Raw genomic sequence first — 22,562 nt, forward strand, 5'->3', positions numbered from 1 at the left:
TGATAGCGAAAGTTGTATATCATTGCTTTAAGCTATATTTCGTGAATATTATCGGGATAAAGTTCTAAATTATATCTTAAAATTAACTGTGTTAATAATGTGTCTGGGGGACACGTCGCAGTGTTTTTGGAAGACCTCAAGGATCTTACTAAGAAGTTGTAACAGCTTCCGCTCGAAGAAACGGAACAAGGTATATGAGAAACGTGTAGTCGCACACATTGCCGAGAAATTTCTTCCAATTACGTCCGAGTCTCGGTGATGTATTTATAAGCGATTCAGTTGGTAGACCACGCACGATTATAGAATCGGCCTATGCATATTCCCGTGTCGGTGCACAAATATAAAGTGGGCGATTTGGCGCCTGGTCAAGAGACAGTCTGCGAATGTCCGAGAGGGATATTCTCGATTCCGTGAAACGATGGGAAAGAAGAAGACGGCGTATGGTGGAAACGAGACGGGCAAATAGGCGCGTTTGAAGTTATTTTGAAAACTGGGCTGGTGCATTGACCGTATGCTGACTGCAATCCTCGCGCACAGTCTGCCGGCTGTCTTGTCGCGCGTTTTCCGGGAATCGCCACCTTCCACCTGATACACCTTTCATCGTTCATTTATTTTCGTTATCGGTATACTGTTTTCAATATCTATGTTTTTTCATCACGGTCCTATTTGATAGAATTCTAAATCTTTATTATTCCGTGAAGTACGTAGACGTGAAATTATCGAGCAGACTTTGTCGTTAAAATGTCATTTCACTTTCGCACCGTCACATTTAACGAATATTTCATATCTCGCGATGTATTCGTTTAATATACAACGAGGTTTAATATACAAAGTAAAAGTTCATTTTTCACGAAACACGACGAGTAAGTTGTTAAATTTTTTCCCTTTATTTTCACTTTGAATTTTGAATTTGATTCTATCCGAGATTTATTAAAAGATAGACAAAATTTGGGGCATGCCGCTAGACGTATTAGAACTAAAGAAAATAGTCGACTCCATTACTCGAAAGACGAATCCATGGGTTCCATTAAGAATATTCGATACACGGCTGATACGCGTAACCGCGTCGTTTCCTTTAAACTTCTGGCAGATAGAGGAAGTGCATCGGCAGCCGTATATGCGTTTAGTGGACATTCCTACGATGACTAAGGGCCATTCTCCTTGGTCGGACGTCAACAAGGTCGTTGTCACGACCCTTCGCGCGCTTTATAGGATCCCTCTTAAGGATGTCAAAAGTATGCTCGTTAAAGGCGCCAGTCACTCGGTGCGCCGCGATTCTCTCTGTACGTGTCTACACTCTCGCGTGTTTCTCTTGACGCGTTATGCAGCTGTCGGCGCGTCCTATACGTCGTAAACGTCCCCTAATGCGAGAATCCATGACCAGGGTGCACGAGATCAATGAGTATACAAAGCGTTAAAAGCAAAACAGTTTTTCTTAGAAGATTCTACGTTTTTCCTCTTTACTGTAAATTCTCCTTTAAGAAGATAACTTCATTTGGAGACGCCGCTTTTAGGAGACAAAAATTAAATTGAACGATTATTAGATACGATGGTGGACCGCGAGATTAAAATTTTCTATATAAGTTTGGCTATATTTCCAGAGAACGCGGTATAATTTTTCCGTAATTCTCTCTATTTTTAGTTAGGTTATGGAAAAATTTGGCAACGATTTGTTTTACGAAATTTTCAATTGTCCCGGAAAGCTCTTCCTATGGCAATTAATCAATTAACCACTGAATTTAATTATTGAAGGGATCGAGCCAAAGAACGAGACGATCGAAGTGTCCGGCGAATTACGGTTTTGCTAGTAAACGATCGACGCCTACCGCGAATCCTAATCAAAATATAGTTATCGTTTACTCAGCGAAACGTGAATTTCCAAGATGACATCAAGACTACCACCGACTAAGTAGCATCTCTCGATACGATTTCATCGCGAACATTTAACGATCCGCGCGAAACTCGATCCGATTAGAGGCGCGTCGCGTCAGGTCGGTTATTGCGGTCGTCTATTTCCTTCCTCGCGACTAATTTCCACATAGACCACGGCCGAAGCAGTTTCGTTTATCAAGTCCGCACCTGTTCGTGACGAATGAGGAATCATTCTCGGAGCCGCGAACTAAGAACGGGAAGAGGTCTGTCGAGCAGAGAGCAGAAGAAGAAGGCGGCGAAGGAGCCGAAGTAATAAAGAAGTAAGAGGAAGGAGAGTGGATAGAGAGACGGACCTGCTAGAGATAGAAGTTGGTCTCTATGTTGCTCCGTGTGTGCATTTCCTGGTAAGGGTCTTGGCGGTCTTCAAAGCCCTCGCATCGCCGAGAGTAGTCAGAAGCGGTGCTCGTTTCTTGAAATAGGAAGAGTGTGACGCGGAGCGCAAGAATTTCCGCGTCTCTTCTATCCGCTCGTTCTTTCGCGGCATTCGCTCGACGACGTATCCACGTCGAATAGGAAATTTTTGTCTCTCCATCCAGGAGGTCGTTCTAACCTTCGTCGTCAGGGTAGTCTGTACGAAAGAAGAAGTCGTTTGATTCGAGAGCTGCCGCTATTACGCGTAATTTTGCACCTGTGTACGAAAGGCGAAGCGGCAAACTGGTCGATATTTTCGTTAAAATACGACCTTGCTACATGGTCGAACGCGTTCGCGAAGAAAATTTGCATAAAGCGTTCTCTCGGTGTTGCTGCGTTCCAAAGAGAAGAGAGCCTTTCGAGAGGAAGAAAAAGGCGAGAAGGAACGCGGGGGACCTTTAAATTTCGGTCCAATTTCGCGCGGCCCGGACTGGTTTTGAACGGCTCTTCTCTCTTGGCCTTCTCCGAGACGAGTGTTGCACGCGCGAATAATTTGCGCGAGCCCGAACGAGAATTAAATCGTACGTTACACTATAATTATATATTGTATCGTTGCTACCTGCCGTGGGCTACGAGCCGATTTACGATCTCGAACGGGAGCAAAAAGGTGCCGCGACTGTACCAACGATCCGCTCCGCGATCTATTTTTACAGCAACGATTCTATCGAGACCTTAGCCTCTTTGTTTCTCCCGGACATTGTTCAGATTTTTTATTCGTGATTTTAAACTCCCCGTTATTTATTAGACCCGAGCTTGAGAGAAACTGAAACGAGAAAAGAAAAAAAAGACAAAATGAGAAATATCTCGCGTCCGCCTGTAATCGCTCCGTTTTAGCTCTTATCTTATGCACGAGCATCGACCTCTGTCGAGTATCGCGTGCTCGATAAAGGCTAATTTTTTCTCACGAACGAGCGACAATCGGTGCTCCAAAACCAATGTTTCTCTCGACAGCTATCGTTATCGTTCGAGAGGCCCGAACTCGAAACCCATCGTTCGCAAACTCCTCGTTTAGCGCCTTCCACTTGTACAGTTCGTTCGTAGAGATGTGTAACCAAACGGAATAGCATCAAAGTCCAATCGTTTTCTCGTACAGATCTTCGTTAATCCGTGGCAGTGTCCTACGCGCGTTTCTCAAATTCTGATCACCAGCAAAACCCAATAATTGGAGGATCGTATAGAGATAAGCAGAAAATCTGGATGAAAGGCAAAATTAGGTTAGATAAGCTTTGATTTTGCCTCGATAGCGTTATCGGTGGATGGGGGCGCGTGCACGCACCTTAATCTACGTTCGAAGCTCTCTTCCCTTGGACGAGATCCATGACGATGGTAATGGTCCCTCGTGGTCGATGCTGGTGGTGGTTAACTACCATGTTTCAAGGACACCCACCTCTCCCTCCTCCCCTGTTCCTGTCGTCGTTCAGTTCGCTATCGCAGATCTGCACCGTGAAACTTCTGACTTTACTCCGACCAATCTCGCTGCGCTTCCTCTCTTTTTTCTCTCCCCTCGTGATCGTGATTTTTTTTTTTGTTGTTGCTGTTTCTCGTCGATTTTCGCCTCGTCCCTCTCGTCGATACCTTCGACATTGAGTTAATTGCACGATTTTTCTTCCATGGAAAGTGAGCACAGCTCGTAAGAAGCATGAAAAATGCCAGAGGTACACAATACCCTATGATTAAAACACCATTTTTACTGTTTTAACTGCGCATCAAATTTAACGGTGGCGCTACGACGCCCGAGTCTTTGGAGCGGATACGCGATGGACAGAAATTCGTAAACAGAGCTATTTACGAGGTTACAGAGAAGTTGCGTTTCTTTCAGCGGACCAGTCGCTCAATGAATATCTCGCGAGTAAAAGCTACGAATCTTTGGAGGAACTTTCCACGCGATTTCGGTTTCCGAACGAATCAACGACCGCGTCGTTCCTACGAATTACGACTCGAACGCGCTCGAATTTCCACGCCAGAGAATAATCGTGGGCGGTGTGCTCGGACGTCTGCCAGGAGAAGCGCAATTATCGGTCCCATCTCTTTCACGGAATGACGTCAAAGACTTTCGATGTCGCTGTAGGGAATTTACTCGATAGGTTTCGAAATTTCTGCTCGTCTTCGATATCGACGGATCCTCCTCGATCACCTTGGGATATCGTGATTGTAGCTGTCGACTATGATCTTTAGAAATTCCACTGTTCCCGATGCACGGACCGTATGCAGTGAGTTTGTTTCTTTCTCCAGTTCTTCTCTATCTCTTACGGCACTGCCATTGTAGTGGAAAAACGAGTCGTGGCACTCCCATTCACCAAATTCCTTTCATCGGCACCGATTCTCCTTGTTCCACGATACAACTTTTCGATTCTTTCTTTCTCCCCACTCAATTGTCAAATTAGATTATTATTTTTTTTTTTTTTGAGAGATCGAACGTATCCCCTTTGTTTCTTAAACTTCCCCAGTATTTTTCCTCTCCTACGGCATGACCTCTGACCTCTTCTAGTTTACTACATTCGAAAAAAAAAGAATCTTTCGGAAAAATGTACGTAACGCCAAATCGGAAAGGCGGAACTTTTACCAGAACGTTTATCACAAGTCGATGTTTACAAGAGTAGTCTTGTTGTCTCCATTGTCGGTCGATCGATAGTCGGCTCGGTATGGAGTATGGAACGACTGGAAGAGAAAGCACGCGACGCTCGTGCCTCGACAATGTTATCGTTGTTACGCCGTTAACGTACGGGCCGTCTGTCTTCAACCCGTTAACCTACAACCTGTGTGCGGTACCCTGTGATCGGACTAGCGAACGCGACACGCTTCGACTTTCGTTGTTCGAGGTGGAAAAATCGGTTACAAACCTGGCCAACGCGATTAGAAGAAATGCACGCGTGCCAACTTCCCGTGGTCGCGTATGAAACGCCAGGTCACACGACTTCCACCGCCGTCTGCCGACCGAATGGCTAACGGTATACGTTGTGCCTAATAAGACTCTTCTACCTGTCAAGGATTAAAGCCTGGATCTCTCTCGTCAGGTAGACGGCTCACGATCGATCGTACATCGTTCAACAAATTGTAACGTTCGACGCGTTTCTCCAGAATGGAATGGAATGGAATGGAAGGGAAGTCGAAGTGAAATCGTTCGCCTCGGTGTCTAACTCGACGGTTGTAGATCCGAAAAGAAGTCTTGGAAGACGAACGTGAGTGGTGGAGATCGATTATATTGTTAGTTAGAAACCGGGACGACAGGGTTGAACGTTCGTAGCTGAATCGCTAAGGATCGTGGTAAGGCACGAAGCTTCTAGGCATGACAGAGGCTCGGTCAGCCTCTCCGTTATCGGAATTCCGTCATCGAGGTGAACGGAATGAGATTCCTTGGTCGTGGTTCGAATACCTTTGCCAGTTGTTATTACGAAGTGCCGCTAAATAGTAAAGGTGTGTACGTGTAAACGCAGAGGCGTAGAATCGCGGTCTTTCACGTTTTCTCGTCTTTCGCTAGAAATTCAATCGTTTCCTGGTTCTTCGGCTGTTGTTCAGTTAGCTTGGTATCGAAATTACGCTCGTTTTATCTGTTTTCTTTGCTCGTTACGAAGGCAAAGGAAATAAGTTTTCGGCGAAACAGCGAGAAAGAACCGTACGGCAAGCGAAAGACCGCTGATTTCTGCTTGGAACTTTCATCATAACCCGTCGACGAAAGTATGCAATTACGTGTCACAATCCCGCTGCGCGGAGAAAGTACCGTACAAAGCAAGATTCGAGAGAGAAAGAGAGAGAGAGAAAGAGACAGAGAGAGAGAGGGAGAGAGAGGCTTAAGAACCGCCCTACGCCACTGATCGCGAGTTAGCGTACGCGACAAAGGTGGAATCTAAGCCAAGGCTTGGCACTGCCTTCGCTCGACCGCTTCGAGTATTACTATTATACGCCGCGAACTGTATCCGTACACGCCGTGCTCTACCATCGCGTGCGCTTAATGAATGAACATCGTGCACCGGTGAATTTTTACGCGACCACCTGCTTCCATTACTGGAATCGCTTCATTTCGACCCAAGTAACCATCGTTCCCACTTACGTGCATCGTCCTTATATTTTACGCTTTGGAATGTTGTTCGATATTTTTATAAAAAGCTCGACTGTTCCATACGTTTCTGTGGTTAGGGATTTGTGATCGTGGTCTGTCATCCAGATTAGCAGAGGGTATAATAAATAAATACGATGGGATCGTCTCTCCCTGGCTATTGTTTCTCTTGGACCACGACCAGATTTTAGATTCCTCTTATCCACACCCACGCACTATCCGACAGATTTCGAGGCAGCGTACTCTTCGAAATATTCGACGAGATCGATAAAATATTTTGCGATCGATGGAAAATTACGAACGGATGATATTTGCCACGATACGTGGAAATTGAGGACGTAAATCAACTTTTTCCGAATGTCTTGTAGACTCGTAGAGAAATATTGGCAAGAAAACTCGTAGACTTTGAAACAGACGAGAAGATTCGTACAGCCGCGTCCTGTATCGTCGTTGAACCCTTTCAAAGAAGATTCTTCTGTTCCTGTAAAGCGTCACACGCGAATGGCGAAAGGCGAATGTGGGCAGAGGAGCGTGTCGTGGCTTCGTCGAGGAATTATCGTTGCTCGCGGATAGTCGAGGTTTCGTAATCCGGCTCTCGGTAGTCGGCGTGTATATCGTCGTGTTCCTCGTCCGTTAGGCTCGTTTCAATGGATCGGTGACCGGAGGAACAGGTTCACCGTGCGCGTCACGGCTACGACCGAACTTTCTTTCGAAGAAATCGACGGGACACCCTCCGGGGTATTTGCCTTGGGTGCATACGAACTTTATGGTGACGCGCTTGACAAAATCTCGAATATTATCCAACGACATAAAAGGACATATGTTGTTTGGTAAAGATACTTTCATCTTTTTAATTAGCACGTATAACGCACACGTATTCCGTATGCAGTTATATAAATAATTTTTACGACCGGTACAACGTAAACACGTGTATAAAGTTTCGCGTATAGAAAGATGCAGTTATCGGTATCGTGTAACAATAACTATATATATATTCGATTCGTGGTACAACTTTAATGAAACGTAACTTTGAAATATATTGCGACAAAACGTGATAAATTAAAAAAATCTTTTTCGAACAAGATCGAAAGATAAAAATTCGACGACCGCAAGAGGATTAACGCAGCGTCGGATAAGATCGAATCGGTCGAACATCTCCACGAGATCTTCGGCTTTATTTTCGCGTTATTACATATTCCTGACGGGGCCAGCTGGATCGCGGCGGAATTATCGTCCATGGTAGATATACGGTGTTTCGTAATCCCTTCGGTAGTCGACGTATATCCTCGCGTTTCTTGCAACGTGCCTCTTGTACGTGCTCGTTTATGCACGCCTATATATCGTACGTAATGCACGTTGCATTCCTCGACATTCGTACGCGCGTTATGCATTCCGCGTGGATTTGACCTCGATGCCGTGTTATTAATGCCCATTACGTTATATAAACGAACCGCCGCGATCGGCCAGCCGTGCGTAGAAGCGAGAAACGAGCGAAGAAGGAAGGAAAGGATAAAAGGATATACCCGTGAAACGAACGAGGAACGAACGGAACGTTTTCTTGGAGTAGAATCGCTCGGCGAGAGAGCCTTTTATTGATCGACCCAGCGATCGGTGTTTCCAATGGCGGACAGAAGGAAGATTTGTTTCTGTTGATATCGATTCTCTCGGATGTAAATCTAACCGTGGTCGCCGCGTAAATCACCGCCACAGGAAGCGGATTTTGTAACTTTTCCAGACAGGTGTTCTACGTTGCGTCAGCCTCCCAGCAATTTGTTCCGAGTGCGTATGTAGTACCCGTCCACGCTCTCCGTTCTCGTAACATCGGGATGCTGGATGGAAAAAGTTATTCCAGCCTGCGTCGAGCCTTCGGGGCCACGTTGACTTCCATTCGCTGTTCGCGATTGCCGCAATCGCTAAAAAAAAAAGAAAAAAAAAAATTGTGACGTCGCAGCGCTCGATTCTCTTCTACGGGTGGCATTGCAGAGCTTTGTAACGAATGTACCAAGTATCGTACGGAGATTGGAAAGAAGGCAAGTGAAAGATTCCGGTTCGATCAGTCGTAACGGAATATATTCATCTCATTCTCGTACGAATTTTCGCCTGCAGCGTATTATCGGTCACAGTAGTCAGGTTTTATTAATCGAGCAGTACGAGTAAAGTAGTCGTCTTGCTCCTGTATCATCTGGCTGGTCTTATTCGCAGCTCTACATATCATTCGCGTTGCACTTAGCTCTGCTTCGTCGCGTTCGTTTTACGATGCAATATAGAAAAGTGATCGGTATAAGAGCCCAAAAGAAAGGAAAGAAAACAGAGATAAGATCGCGACGATAAATAACGCTACAAAGAGGTTACCAGTTCAGAGAACACTCGTAGGGAACAAGAAAGCTAGGAATCATCACACGGTTGAACCGTTGAACCGTTTCATGGAAGGGATCCCTATTAACCAGCAAACTCGTTATCTCCTCGAAGAAAACACGATAACAATCGAACCTGGCTAGCTCATAGAGACGTTGACCCGTGAAATTCGCAGGGAAAGAAACAGTTCTCCGTTACCCAGTCATCCTCTTGATTCTCGTTCACGATTCTTATCCCGACGTCGCGTTAATCAGAACCCGCTGGTGGACCTCGAGAGGTCAGCCAAGTGGTCGATCGAGAGTCATCCGGGCTGCCATCGCGTTCTGGACAGCGCAGAGGCGTAAACAGTCCGTCGAGAAATAGCTCGAACGCTCGGAGTCGCGAGGTCGTCGATTGGAGCATGGTATAACGGTAGATACGTTTAAGTACGCTTCCAGATAGATGACCAAGAGGTATATATACCATATCCGTGCGTATTCCAGGCACCGGTTGATGTATGCATTCGTGGACGTATCGCCGAGAAGCCGAGGCAAAAAGGCCGTCACCGCGGATCCCCGCGACCTTTCTCTTCCATTCACCGCGTTCGAACAATTTCCAGCCGCGGGCACGTTCTCGCTGACTAATTAAATGATTGATCACCCCGACGGGCAAATTATCGTGCCGGCCGGCCGACAAATTAACCGCCGCCAGCCCTCTTCTGCCCGATCACTTTTTCTCCTCTTTGTACAGCGCGACACAAAAGCAACGGACTCCCTAGGTTTCGTCACTCGAGAAGAATCGCTGGGAACGTTTAAAGGATTCTACCGTGTATCGTACAGTTGTTGTCGCCGTTCTTCGCGACGAACCGAGTACGATAGTTGGAGGTTTTATGTATCAGTTATTTTCATCACGTTTCCGTACTTGCGTACGTGAGTATTACGCGAGTATTAACTTTTATTCTTGACAGGCTTTATCATCTTGTTGATCGTCATATTTTTGGCTTATATATACAGAGCGTTAAGAAAAGACGATCGTCGAAAACTAAAACAACGAAGAAATATTTGGGTTACGTTATCGCAAAATTTTATTCTGCGCTAGAAGTGTCTGCATGCACGCAATCCTCGTTGCACTTTAGAAGATCGCACGTCGACCTGACGTGGATAAAAATGGCGGTCTCGCGATAAATGTACAGTAGACACGTCGATTGTGCAAAGCATCGGGAATAATACGCGGAATCGGATTTCTACGCCCGGAGCCAGAAAGCTCGATTTACGAGCGCACACACGACTTGTCGAGCCGCAACTTCTCTCGAATAGAAAAGTACACGTACCTCTTGCGTCTCCTTTTTTCCCCCATGCGTGCTTACTATGCTAATTAGCAATAATTTAACCGGTCGGCGCTTGTAGCGCCGTCGAAATCCTCTCCGGAACGAAATATACGTTCCTTACCTCACCAATTTTTTTTTTTTCTCTCTCTTTCACACGTCGCTTTCTTTGCTCTCGCGAGTCCCCAGGACATACGTGTCGCTCCTTTGTGCCGCTGATTAATATGCGAAGGCATCCTGAGGCTCGTCGAGCTGCATTAACAAGCAGCCTCTTGTGCATGGTCAGGACACCTACCCCTCGAAAAGCCACCCTGCAAGAAGAAACCTTCCTACGGTTTCCCTAGAATAGCTCTTTCTTTCTTTCTTCTACGACCTATCCAGCAGAAGTTCCTTTGTACCGAAGAGCACTCGAGCTCGGTGAAGTATTTATTTCGCTGATCTCGTGGCGCGATTGGGATGAAACTCTTTGTGCCCCTGGAACGAATCGTACGAACCGTGGCATCGAGGATTTCGGTGGTTCTGACGACGGCTGTTTCTTCTCTTTTATTCGAGAGACACGGAGGATTCTCGAATATATGGGGATTAGTCGAAAAAAGAAAGAAACGGAGTATAAAATGTTTCATCGTGAAAGCTGCTGGTATTAGTATTCAACCTCTGGAATTCGAACGTACATATTTCAGATGTGTCACGGGATATCTCGTTTCCGTGTGTTTCTTAGCGATGTACTAGCCGATGTCTGCAGAACGTTGGAAAAAAGAAAATTCAATTAGGCTGTTAGCGAATCGGTAACAACCTCTGAGAAAAATGTCTGGGAACTGGAGTGCGTCAAGTGTTCGATGTGTTTTAACGCGAAAGACTCGTATATTCTATCGATCGAGTTGTTTCGACATTAGTCGAGCAAAAAGGCCGGTCGATTCGATCGAACGAAGAATATCGTGTACAGAAAACGATTCAAAGCTTTCGTACGTTCGTACGAACGTTTTGCGACTATGTGTCGTTGCTTGTAGAGGAAATAGAAGAAAATAAGTACGTATGACTCGGTCTCGTGATACGTGGGCCAGCTCGTGACTCGATAACGATTATCGATCGTCGATCGAGCGTACAACGCCGCGTTCCATGTTCGAGCTATTCCTAAGAATATAATCGATGTGGCGCGGTGAAAGTGTGCGAAAACGGGCCCAGAAACGGTGCCGGTGTAAGAATGCCGCGTAAAAGTACGTGTCGTTGGAACAATGACGATGGGAAACGGAACGAAAGAAAACGAGTAAAGAAGAGAAGAGAGAGGATATTGGATGTGGCCTCGTGGTCGATGATACGCATCGAAGAATGCCAATAGCGTCAAACTGTAAAAATTACTCCGTGAAAGAGAAATTTTCCGACTCCCGTAAAGCACGTCGAACACGGCAATTATCGCGAACCTAACTAGCGTCAGTAAAATGAGAATGAAGAAAAGGAACTATGATTAGAATGAATTCCATCATGACCCTGATTATCAAGCGCTATTCCGATCCTGGGAACAGTGGATTTTTAGATGATAAAGGAAAAATATTCGGATAATTTTTAATATTTGTAATTACGAGGATTTTTGTTGATTATGGTTAGTTGCAATATCGCAGAGAAATACTTTATGAATTATAGAAAATTCTTGAAGCCTAAGGAATTTTTAAAAAATAAATTTAGTACGAATTTTTCATAAATTTCTTAAATGTTTCCTTTGTATATTCAAATTTATTAAAAGCGTATTAGATTTATTAAAAAATCAATTGATAATCTCGTAGAATTTTTAACAAATTTCTATCCTGGCTAAATTTATTAAATATCTATATGTATTAAAAAAAAAAAAAAAACATTCGCCACAGAGAATTCTTTCCACGATCACCAAAATATTCCTCCGCGTCATGCCAGCTAATTCGATTAGCAGGTTAAAGCGAAGGTCTTCCATCGAAGGAACAAGATCTCTCTCGATGACACAGAACGCCCGATCGTCCTCTATGGTCGGCCCACTCGAGAAAACTTTCCATCTCGATAAAAAACGATGAAAGACACGATGGCGAAAAAAGGAACGTATTCGGCCACGCGTTCTACGCGTCTCCTGGTACTCGTCACGCGAGAACGCGCATAGATAAGAAAAGCGGTGACATACGAGGTACAGTCTCTACTCAGGTGGAAGCGATTACTTCCGGTGGTCCGATGATTCATTGCACGCGAAAGATGTATCACGGGGCGAGGTGTGTTGCGCGCGAAATCTCGCTCCGTTCTTGTAGTCAGTCTGGCAGCTCTGAGGCGAGCAACCGGTCCTCGTCACGCCTTCCCTCTCGACGTCCGCAGCTGTCCCGTATATTTTCTTTCGTGGCGTGTTGTCGCGTGTCGTTGTCAGAAACGTATTTCACGATCGACGTTCGTAGATCGAGATGTTCATCAAGTACGTGGACGTGTTCATGGACGAGGGTTACATGTCCGACTCGTCGAATGTAGGTATACTAAACGTGAGAAGAATTTGTTGCGATCGAATGAATCGAAGCAATTGCGAGTTTGAAACACCGTTTGAGATCGTATAGCAGTTTCCACGATATGGCGAGGCTCTGAATTAATCAAACGATGCAGCATCTACGAATGGGAATCTGAAATCTGTAAAGATTTCGCTACCTAAGTATTATCTAAACTACTTATGTACCTTATTAAGAAGTAATCAACTCGGGCGCAGAGTTACCGCAAACCATTCGCTGGCAGCCAGCTGTAATTTCAAGTTAAACGTCTTTCACTGAAGTTCGAGGGGAAGGATCGCTAACCGCGTATTCTTCGCAGGTGTTTGTAATTTAGTTCAATTTTCGCGGCTAACCTTGTCTTCTCTAAGTTGTTTTACGTTACGAACTGCCTCTTGCTCGATCGTCTATCGCGAATAGAGCTCGTTCTTGGATCAGCTAGCCGTCGCTATTGCTCGCTTTTTGTTAAATCGCCTATATAACTATCCGACTATTTGATCGCTGTGTATGTTTACGGAGGTTGTGTTACGATTCCAACTGATTTACCGAATACAGACGTCCGTTTTATAATTATAAGTCGTCGTTTCGCGTATTTTCTTCCAACGCTAAATCACAATTGACAGAATTTTAAGACATCGAAGAATTTCCACGTTTCGTAAGTGATTCTCTGCCAACGACGAAAGTTCGTTCAGCGACTTCGAACGTGACGTATATTTGACCGATTTCACTATCTCGTTGTATCACAGGGGTTACTATAGAATACACGCGTTGGCTTATGATAATATCGATGTGATTGCTCAATCCTTGACGATCGATCATCGAATAATCGACGACGTAGTGAAATTTGGGTTCGTTAGCGGCTCGTCTTAAGCCTCTGCCTTCTGTGGGATTAACCGCGATTTGACCGGCTTTGAGTAGATTCGTATTACCTCGTTTGTACATGGACCATGGATACCAAATCCGATTCCTGGTTCGATCACGCAGCGAAACACGAACGTAGAAGCGGTACGTACACTTTCGTTACGAAAGCCGGTTCTGTGTGGGTGGTACGCTCCGCGGTGGTCGCATTTTAATTGAAAATTTCGAAGCACGTGTGGGTGCGGATAATAAACGGAGCAATGTAAAAACGTCGGCGTACTTACCCTTGACGAATCGACTAGTCAGGGAAAATTGCAATTCACCACGATATTTCTGTCGATGTCTCGCGTGTACACCCCCGCTCGTGATTCTTAGAACAGTTATTTATTTCACGAAAGACAAAAGTAAACTTATTGTTCAACGACCGACTATCGTTTTCATCAAGTTCTATATTTCATTTTCGCGCTAACCAATTTACTGAAGTCGTATAAAATTTCAAGTTCACGATCGACGTGAAATCATCGAAGTCGCGTTAAAAATAAAAGTGAGCTAAGACTCACGAGTGTACATAGTTCGAGAATGAAATTATTTTACAATAATATGACGTTGGCACGGGTCTACAGCTTGGGCCAATCCGTGGGCGGTTATCGTAAACAGTAACGGAAATTCGAACAGCTGATGCGAACAGCTCGTGCCTCGTAGCAATTAAGCAATGAATCAACCGATCGCGTGGACGCGAGTCGGCAGAAGTTCGTTCCAGCGAGCAGAGTTAGCTGGAACGAAACGGCACGACGTGATTGAACGGTGAGTCGCCGTGAATTTACATAACTCGCCTCGATGTATCGCGGACGACGATTATCCGGATCGTTGCGATTGAAAAAGTTCGCGTCGATTCTTTGTCGCGGCGGCATTTCGCGTTACGACTCACCGACCGATATCACCGAGTAACTTGGTGCGTCGATCGCTGGGGAAAACGAACGCACACTCCCTGTTTCCCAATAGTTTCCTTTTCCTGCTTTCACAATCTTACCATTAGAACTTCACATTATCGTAATTGTGGCGAAGTAGAGGGATTTCGCAGAGTGTTGCGCAAAATTCATCGATTTACTGCGGTGCGATCATTCGAACCTGGTTTCTCGAGAGCGTGCGAGAGTTGGTAATGCAAAGGAATAATTTTCTGGTTATTTTACGTTTTCAGTTTTATTTCTTGGATTTTTCTTTTTAATTTTCTGATATGTCATTAAGAATATCGTTGTTAAATATGCGAAATATCTCGGGGAAAGAATAAAAATACTCGATATTGTTTGTTATTCGGTAATTTCCAATAGGTCAGGCTTCTTTCAAATAGACAATGATCCTCGTCGGTAAAACGTAAAAAATATATCGAATACAACGTTTTTGTCATTTTTAAGAGAAGAAGCTACGTTCTACATTCACAATCCTGGTACGAATAAAATATAGTAGAATTTCAGCGAATCTATGATACAATCTAGAATGCAAAGAGAAACAAGTTACTGAGAAAATCTAACGAGAAAACGCTTTTTAAATGTTGCAGGTCCAGAGGCTGGCCGAATACGAGAGGTACCTAGGCCAGGAGGCGAGAAACCTAGTGGAGAACGGAAACGGAAGCGTCGGGAGTGGCGCCGTTCTTCAACGTGGTCAGCTCGAGGGCGATCTTCACCGTATCCAGGAACTCTTTCCTGGTGATAACCTCCGGCTACACGAACGAGATGTCCTTACCACGGTATTTGTCTCTTTCTTCGCGCTTTACTAACATATACATCCGCGCGTAAAACTTTTTTCTTCGTCATCGCGATTATCCAACGTAGAGAAAATCGGTAAAACGAGCGTAAAAAGTTTGTTGCTTAGAAAATGTAACAGTTATGGGAGAAGTAGGAAAGAACGCTATCGTACGATGAGTTTCAACGATTCTCACGAGCACCCCACAGCATATTTCCTGACACTCGTGAAAAACACTCGCGCGTTCAACACGCGTGATGTTTCCCACGGATCTCACAAGCCACTTCACGGAATCTTTTTCTATGCTATTTCCACGTATGATGGATGTGACGTATCGTGAAAAAACAGCGTCGCTGGATTAGCTAGGAAGCGTGTTGTGCTCTTTGACCCGGAAATATGCATACTTAATTCATAAAACTGGTCCAGCTCTGCTGCAAATTATATTCATCGTCGAAATTCTCCATTCTAAACAGTGACTAACTACTCGAGTTTACAATTCATATTTCGTGAATCCCAACTGACCCAACAGTTATTTTATTCGCAATTCGCTTCTCAGATCGGACAACTTTTTCATTTGCAACTTGAGAGCCGACAGATAATATATAAATCTTTGAAGCTAATGGTAAACGCCGAGTCTTCAGCTTTGTCTTTAGATCGTGACTCGATACTTCGTATTGCCGATCTCGAGTACATTGTTTTCTTCTTCTTCTCCTTCGAATTCCTTTTTGAGCATACGCAATGATTAAAGTACGCGAGTCGGTGATACAGATTTTCATTCGTATCTACGAATGACAACACTGTTTGCAGCGGCGCGGCGTGTCATCGTCCCACGTGTATCGCAGCCTAATTTGCATACTGGGCGTAAAGAGTACGTATTGTCAAGAGCAGGGATTACGGGGCATCTAGTGAGATCACGGGTCCGCTGCACTGGTCGCATAGGTGGACGCGTGCTCGCGTTTCTCGACGCACATTTATGCGCATATTCCTGAGATCGATGATAGAACGCTTTCGCGAATCACGTAGAATCGTCTGGAGTCATCGGTATGTTTACCTGGATTTCCACGGCATTTATTAACATACGATAATTCGATGCAACGCAACAACCAAGCAGTAGCATTAGTAGAGAACCGATAGTTTCAGAAACGATCGCGAGTTACGATCTCGTCGAGAGAACGGAATACGAGGAGCATCGATTTCGTAAGGCAGAAGAAGGCCAAGAAGGAACGACGAGGGACACAAATCTGACGCTCGACGCCGTCAAAGCGAAATATGTTAATCAGTCTGCCCTATGGTCGTTTGTAATTTCGTGTGTCGTCTTCTTGCTATATTTGGTGGGGTTATTTGTCAGGCGTAACTGTTCATCCGTCTCTGCGCGTCTTGACATCGGCGGAAGTCACGGGAAAAGCAACTGGTATCCGCTGGAATCTCCCGACTGGAACTTTACATCTAGTAAACTGTCATTTAATTTTGCTACTAAACGGCTTCGATATAAATCGGTATTTTCCATTGTTTTCCAGTAGCATCGTTGAATGCGAACTAGCCTTTGCTGAAATTTTCGAACGGGTTCCTTGCTAAAAAAAACCGATGCTTCGCCGTTGGTGAATAGAGAGCCGGTGAAATAATGCTGTTAAGTCATCCGAAAGTTAATGCGGCTTGGCACGTTGGCGTTCAGTTATTAGCCGCCTGCTGCGAGGATGATAATAATTTATGTCCTAGATCCGAGCATCAAAATTAGTCGTTGCTTTGTGACTCTTTAACACGGTAACTTGACAGAAGAGCGCCCCTTCCAACGGATAATTTAATGCTAATCTCTTGCCAACGATGCTCGATACCACGTCGATATTTTCCATTTCCAATATCGATTCCCTACGTGATATTTCGTGCAACAAATATAACGGCGATCGAAAAGGATTGGGTTAGGTCGAATCGGAGGAATTTTGTTTTGCTTCTCGGTGGTATGGTATCGCCCTTGTTCAAATATAGCAGAGTTTGTTATTGATTTCGTTATGCGGCAACGCGGTCTGTTTCGTTTCAGAAAATGAAGAGTCTGATCCGCAAGAGGAACGGCGGGAACCCTGGAAGGCTGACGAGAGTGTTGTCGCAGAAATCTTTAAACGTGTCCAACAACTCACCGGCTCCGAAATCTCCGCCGAGGACTTTCCTCTTGGAGACTCCGGTACAATTCACCACGGTGAGTGATCGTAATGGTAATTCAAATATCACGTTTAAGTTCATCGTAATAATACAGCCTGTTTTGCGTATTTACAGGGTGTACAATCCCAGGACAGACACCTTTTTCTCTTCTCCGACCTATTGCTTATAGCAAAGGCACGAAGCGGCGGTAACTTTAAGCTAAAACAATCCGTAAGAATGAGCGAGCTATGGCTAACTGCCGGGCACATAGAGGATGTGGCCGAAACGAGCAAATCTCAGGAAACGAGCTTCGTCCTCGGCTGGCCCACTACGAACGTCGTCGCAACTTTTATGTACGTACCTGCCGATGCTTTACAAGTGCCTTATCCACGCTGTTGGTATCTCGTTCTCTCGTGTTATTGCACCCTTTTCACGTTTCTTTACACCCTACCTGGACTCGTAATGGCGTCGCGACTCCGCGTCGCTTCGAGGTCCCAGCCAGAATTCTTTTAGTGGCGCAATAAACTCGCAAACGAGAAACCGCTCGAGGGTGGCGGCAAAGAGATATATCGTTCGATTAACCGTCGAGGTGTCGGCTTTATCGCGACATCGCGCATCACACAAACGTTTATTCGTTTCTTTTAGGACTGCTGCAGCGAGGGATCTCTGGTGGGGACGTTTGACCGAACTCGTACGAGAGGAGAGTATGAAGGAGCCGCCCGACACGAACATTCAAGTCGTGTATCACGACAGTGACACGAACACGGAATACGTAAGTACCGCATACTGCTCTCCGTCGTTGCGCGCAATATACAGTCGCATACGCGTATTCAAAGTCGAACGAGAGGGAGATACACGCGGTCACGCCTTCGCGGTCCATTCTTTGCACATCGTAACGCGCCAAGAGAGACCGTAGTTCGATCGCTTGACCTTCCTGGAGGCATTCTTCTTTCAGATGCCCCTTTTATATCATTGACGTCAACGCTGGAGTGGATCGGTTCTACTAAAAAGAGACCCTCCTTCTATCTCGTGGCCTTTGTACGACGTGTTCGCTCCTCCGGTCGAGGTTCATTATCGACCAGCGCGTCGTATTTAAATACACGCGCCGCTCGACACCTCTATTAGAGAACACGCGAGCGCCTATCGTTTGCCAGAAGCTGCGGTCAACGTGAACGCATACTCTCGCGTAACCCCTGATAACTATAATCGCGTGTACCAGCACGTATTCTCCTTACCGTATGTCTGTGTTGCGCGCGATTACAATTCTCTCCGAGCAATCCTGTTATTCGTGTTGCGAGCTACATCCGCGTCCCATCTTGGTATTTGCAGTGTAAGACGATTATGGTGGGATCCGAGATGACAGCGGCAGCCTGTGTGAATTTGGCCACGCGTCTCTTGGATCTTCAAGGACCTTTTCAGCTGTGGGCCAGAACGTCCGCCGACGAGGCGCCGTATCCTCTGATAGGACACGAGAGGCCTTTCGCCGTCAAATTGTCGAATCTAAGACACACGCTGTCCGCGGAGGAAGGTTTCGATCTGGAGCATTGTAACAAAAGTGGACACGATACGTGCCACTTTATACTCAGGCCGGTACCAAAATCGCCGGTAAAGAAGAACAAGTCCAAGATCACCGGGTTATTGAGGAGATCCCTTTCGTTGAACCCGAGTTTGTTTGGAGTCAATTTATCGAGGCTCGACGAAAATGGATTGCCAAAACCTGTGTTAGTGATGCTTCAACAATTATTCGCCAAGGGACCATTCACGCAAGGAATCTTCAGAAAATCGGCGAATGTTCGAATCGTTCGAGAACTACGAGATCAGATCGAGTCTACTGGAGATCCCAGTTGCTTGGAAGATGCTCCAATTATAGCCGTGGCAGCTCTCCTTAAAGACTTTCTGAGATCCTTACCGGACCCTTTGCTAACTTCCCACCTATTTCCTCTCTGGATGGACAGCCTGGACACACCAAATCCTGTTCAAACTATCAAAAAGTAAGCGAAGAAACGGTTTTACAGTAACGAGAAATTCCTTGTGTTTGTACGATATTTAACGGATATTGGTGATTTCAGTATTTTAGATAGATTGCCCAAAGCGAATTACACCCTGCTATCGCATCTGATCTGCGTTCTACACCATGTGGCACGGCGGTCGAAGCACAATCTCATGTGTGCCAGTAATCTGGGCGTGTGTTGCGGACCAAGCTTACTCTGGTCGCCAAATCCGTCGGTGAATCAGAGCAGGGCGATCCCTACACTGACGGAGATGTTGATTCGTCATTGTGAAGTACTGTTTGGGGAGGGCGTCACGCAGCTCTTTGGGGAGGAACGCAGCGACAGTGGAGCCGAAGAAAGCACCGATAGCCTTCACTGTGAGCACTTTGCTTTATCTTTCTTCTTCTTCTTCTTCTTCTTCTTCTTAGTCTTTTTCTTTAATTCTTCTTTCTTCTTTACTCAGTGAATCAGAAGCAAAGTATGCATCTGTTCCTTTGGTATTCGGTTCATGTAAGTGTTTCGATAGTCCACTGAGGAATTTCTCTCGTTGCAGCAGGTGGGCTTTCTCTGGACAGCCTGGACCTGACGGAACCACCGCGTAAAGACCACATGTCTCTTTCAAGAGACTCTGGTCTGACCCTGTCGGATTGTCAGCTGTTCATCCCAGAGTCTCCGGTGGGATCCGAGGACTCTGCCGCGAATGCCTCGTCATCCAGCTTCGACAAGTCTCTGACCAAAGAGGACAAGTCTACCAGCAAGTCGTATATCCGTGTCTACGGTGGATGGGAAGAGCGAATGAACGGCTACGCGGCAAATAATCATCACTCGAGCGCCGTTGAGCATAATTTTAGAGAGGAAAAGAGCAACGTCGGTTACCCTAATCCAAATTTTCAGAGGCAAGATTGGCTGAGGGCTCAGCTGAAGAGAACGCCAAGAACAAAGTTGGACGAACACGATCATCGTAAAGACAGGTTCGACGAGAAGGATATCTACGGTAGGGAGTATCTGAGACAAGATTCCATGAAGGAGAACATGGAGAATTGCAAGGACATCTACAGGAGTTCGCAACTGGACATAACGCGGGATCTTCGAACAGAATACGAAAGAGCTACGCAACAGGACATCTGTACGGAACGGGTCTCCATTCATAATTCGGAACAGGATCTGTCGGGAGACACGACGTTGTCCAGTGACAGATACGAATTCAAGAAGGAACGGTTCAACGAGTTCAAGAAGGTCAAGTCGGAAATGTATGTTAATCGCGAGTCACCAGTCTCTCAGAACGGTAGCTATCATTCGGGAAGCGATCTGTACGAGTTCAAAAAGGTGAAGAGCGAGATATATGTGAACAAAGAAACGACGCGTACGGAGAGATACGAATCTGAGAGTAGCATCTATGGTAATAGGGACAGAACGAGCGAGATATACGACTCGAGAGAGAGAAACGATTTGTACTCGTTCAAGCAAGCCGAGGCGATCGATTTGTACGGTGACGAAGACGACGAAGAAGAGAGAACGTGGCCGGATACACCACCACCACTACCACCGAGATTGAGGCATCTGCCACCGGTACACATGAATCTGGAGGACAGACACAAAGTGGCGGGTAGGTCAAGGTCTTTACCACCGCCTCCACCTTATCGCCCGCCCCCTCAACCTCGTGCCTCGGTTACCACCAGGCATCTAGGATATGGAAGATCCGTCGTCGATGACGAGAGTTATGTTTAATATGTAACGAGGAGCTATTAGAATCGCGTTCGCGTGTATGTCTGTGTGTCGTGTGTGGTGTACGTATGATGCGTCTGTATGTATGTTGGCACTTCGGGAGAATCAAAGAACCGAGAAAGTCGCAAGTCGAGATCATGGATACATTGGCTCGTGTATCCATGGGATCTCGTTACGGCTGAAACTAGTCCAAACTGGAACGTACGTACGATATCGGAAAGAATAGCGATGTGTATAATATTGAATTGTATGCTCACCGAGGAATGAAGAATAATATAGAGTAGCGTGTTAATGTTTGTTTCGTCAAAACGTAAAACAGATCGAAGAAGTTAAAATAATCACGTTTAATTATATATTCGTAAGTCACAAAACGCTATCGATTGTTGACGTTTCCTAGCGATAGGACTTGACTGTTATACAGTGATTCAGGGTGCTTCCACGAGCCTTCATAGGTTTCCCTTTTTCTTTTAAATTAGTTATTCATATAGAGACATTTATTATTAAGTATAGATTGTAGCGGACAAGACTTGCGTCGAGATGATATTATTCGTAATTTCTTTTCTTACGCGAAGAATTTTTGTAAAAATACAGAAGAATGAAATATATATACTTATATATATATATATATATATATAATGTGTAAAGTACGCGTACTGTGCGGAAAGAAAAAAAAAAACACAATCTGTGCGATATTCAAATGCGAACTGCCGTTTAGAGAGGGAGAATCAGGCGTCAATATCTACGGAACGAATGCCGATAATAAAATGCAAATGTTATTGCAACTACGTGAGAAAAGGCAGAGCGAGGTTCGTTTCTATTCGTCGTCCTAACATCATCTTTTTAAATACGTTTACATAGCTAAGCGCACATCTCTGTATCGATATGTTCCGCAATTTCAAGATTGTCCGACGTTCGCAAATTCGCGCAACAAGAAAACAGCATTGACTGCGCACCCTTCCCCCTATCGCGTTTCCTCTTGTGTTCTTTGTATAATACATTCACGTTTCCTTCTCGTCTCCTAACAGGAAATTGATTCATCGCGGAATAAACATGACAGTTAAATAATTCTTCCTCTCTTTCTCACTCTGTTTATTATAATTATACCATTTTGTCTTCTTTTTTTTTTTTTTTAAACTTAGAACATATAAATCGTAGTGTTTCGTGTACGCGAATAAAAGGGCGATTATCTTAAACTATAAGATACACGCGAAAGTTGAACGGAGCTGTTCGATCGCGATCCAAATCTTTCGCTCCTCTCTGTATATATTAATGTAAACTGTAATCTTTTATATTGCTAAACGTATATGATATACCCTATGCAATGCCCGTAAGGTATGTATACTTATCTAAATTATACGACATGCTATGAGAAGTAAATATATTTCGTATTTTATACAGTTGCGTGTGTTTCGACTCTATTCAATATTCGTTTCTCGCATCCTGCTGATACCCTGGCGAGCGGCTGCAAGAATTTCAATGATCAGTCCTGAAAATCATCGCGGACGATCGTGTTTTTTACTTTCGCGCGAGTATCACCTGAATATGCGTTTCTTGTTCTGATCAATTCTTTCAAATAA

The 22,562-nt window shown here is 45.0% G+C and overlaps 1 protein-coding gene across 5 annotated transcripts in view; it reads left to right on the plus strand.

Annotated features, from left to right (window-relative positions):
- The window catches only part of LOC139985604 (uncharacterized), a 179,432-nt gene extending 157,050 nt beyond the window's left edge, over positions 1-22,382 (plus strand). For 4 of the 5 annotated variants that reach the window (XM_072000162.1, XM_072000164.1, XM_072000165.1 and 1 more), the window contains 7 exons: positions 14,952-15,140; positions 17,172-17,327; positions 17,405-17,622; positions 17,915-18,041; positions 18,599-19,260; positions 19,339-19,637; positions 19,814-22,382. In XM_072000162.1, the coding sequence (XP_071856263.1) occupies positions 14,952-15,140; positions 17,172-17,327; positions 17,405-17,622; positions 17,915-18,041; positions 18,599-19,260; positions 19,339-19,637; positions 19,814-20,988 (2,826 nt within the window). In that variant the 3' untranslated portion in view covers positions 20,989-22,382. The remainder of the gene's footprint in view (positions 1-14,951; positions 15,141-17,171; positions 17,328-17,404; positions 17,623-17,914; positions 18,042-18,598; positions 19,261-19,338; positions 19,638-19,813) is intronic. The other variant, XM_072000163.1, reaches the window with a different exon arrangement.
- The last annotated feature ends 180 nt before the right edge of the window (positions 22,383-22,562 follow it).

Source organism: Bombus fervidus, chromosome 3 (genome assembly GCF_041682495.2).
Source record: "Bombus fervidus isolate BK054 chromosome 3, iyBomFerv1, whole genome shotgun sequence".
In the NCBI taxonomy this organism is placed as follows: domain Eukaryota; kingdom Metazoa; phylum Arthropoda; class Insecta; order Hymenoptera; family Apidae; genus Bombus; species Bombus fervidus.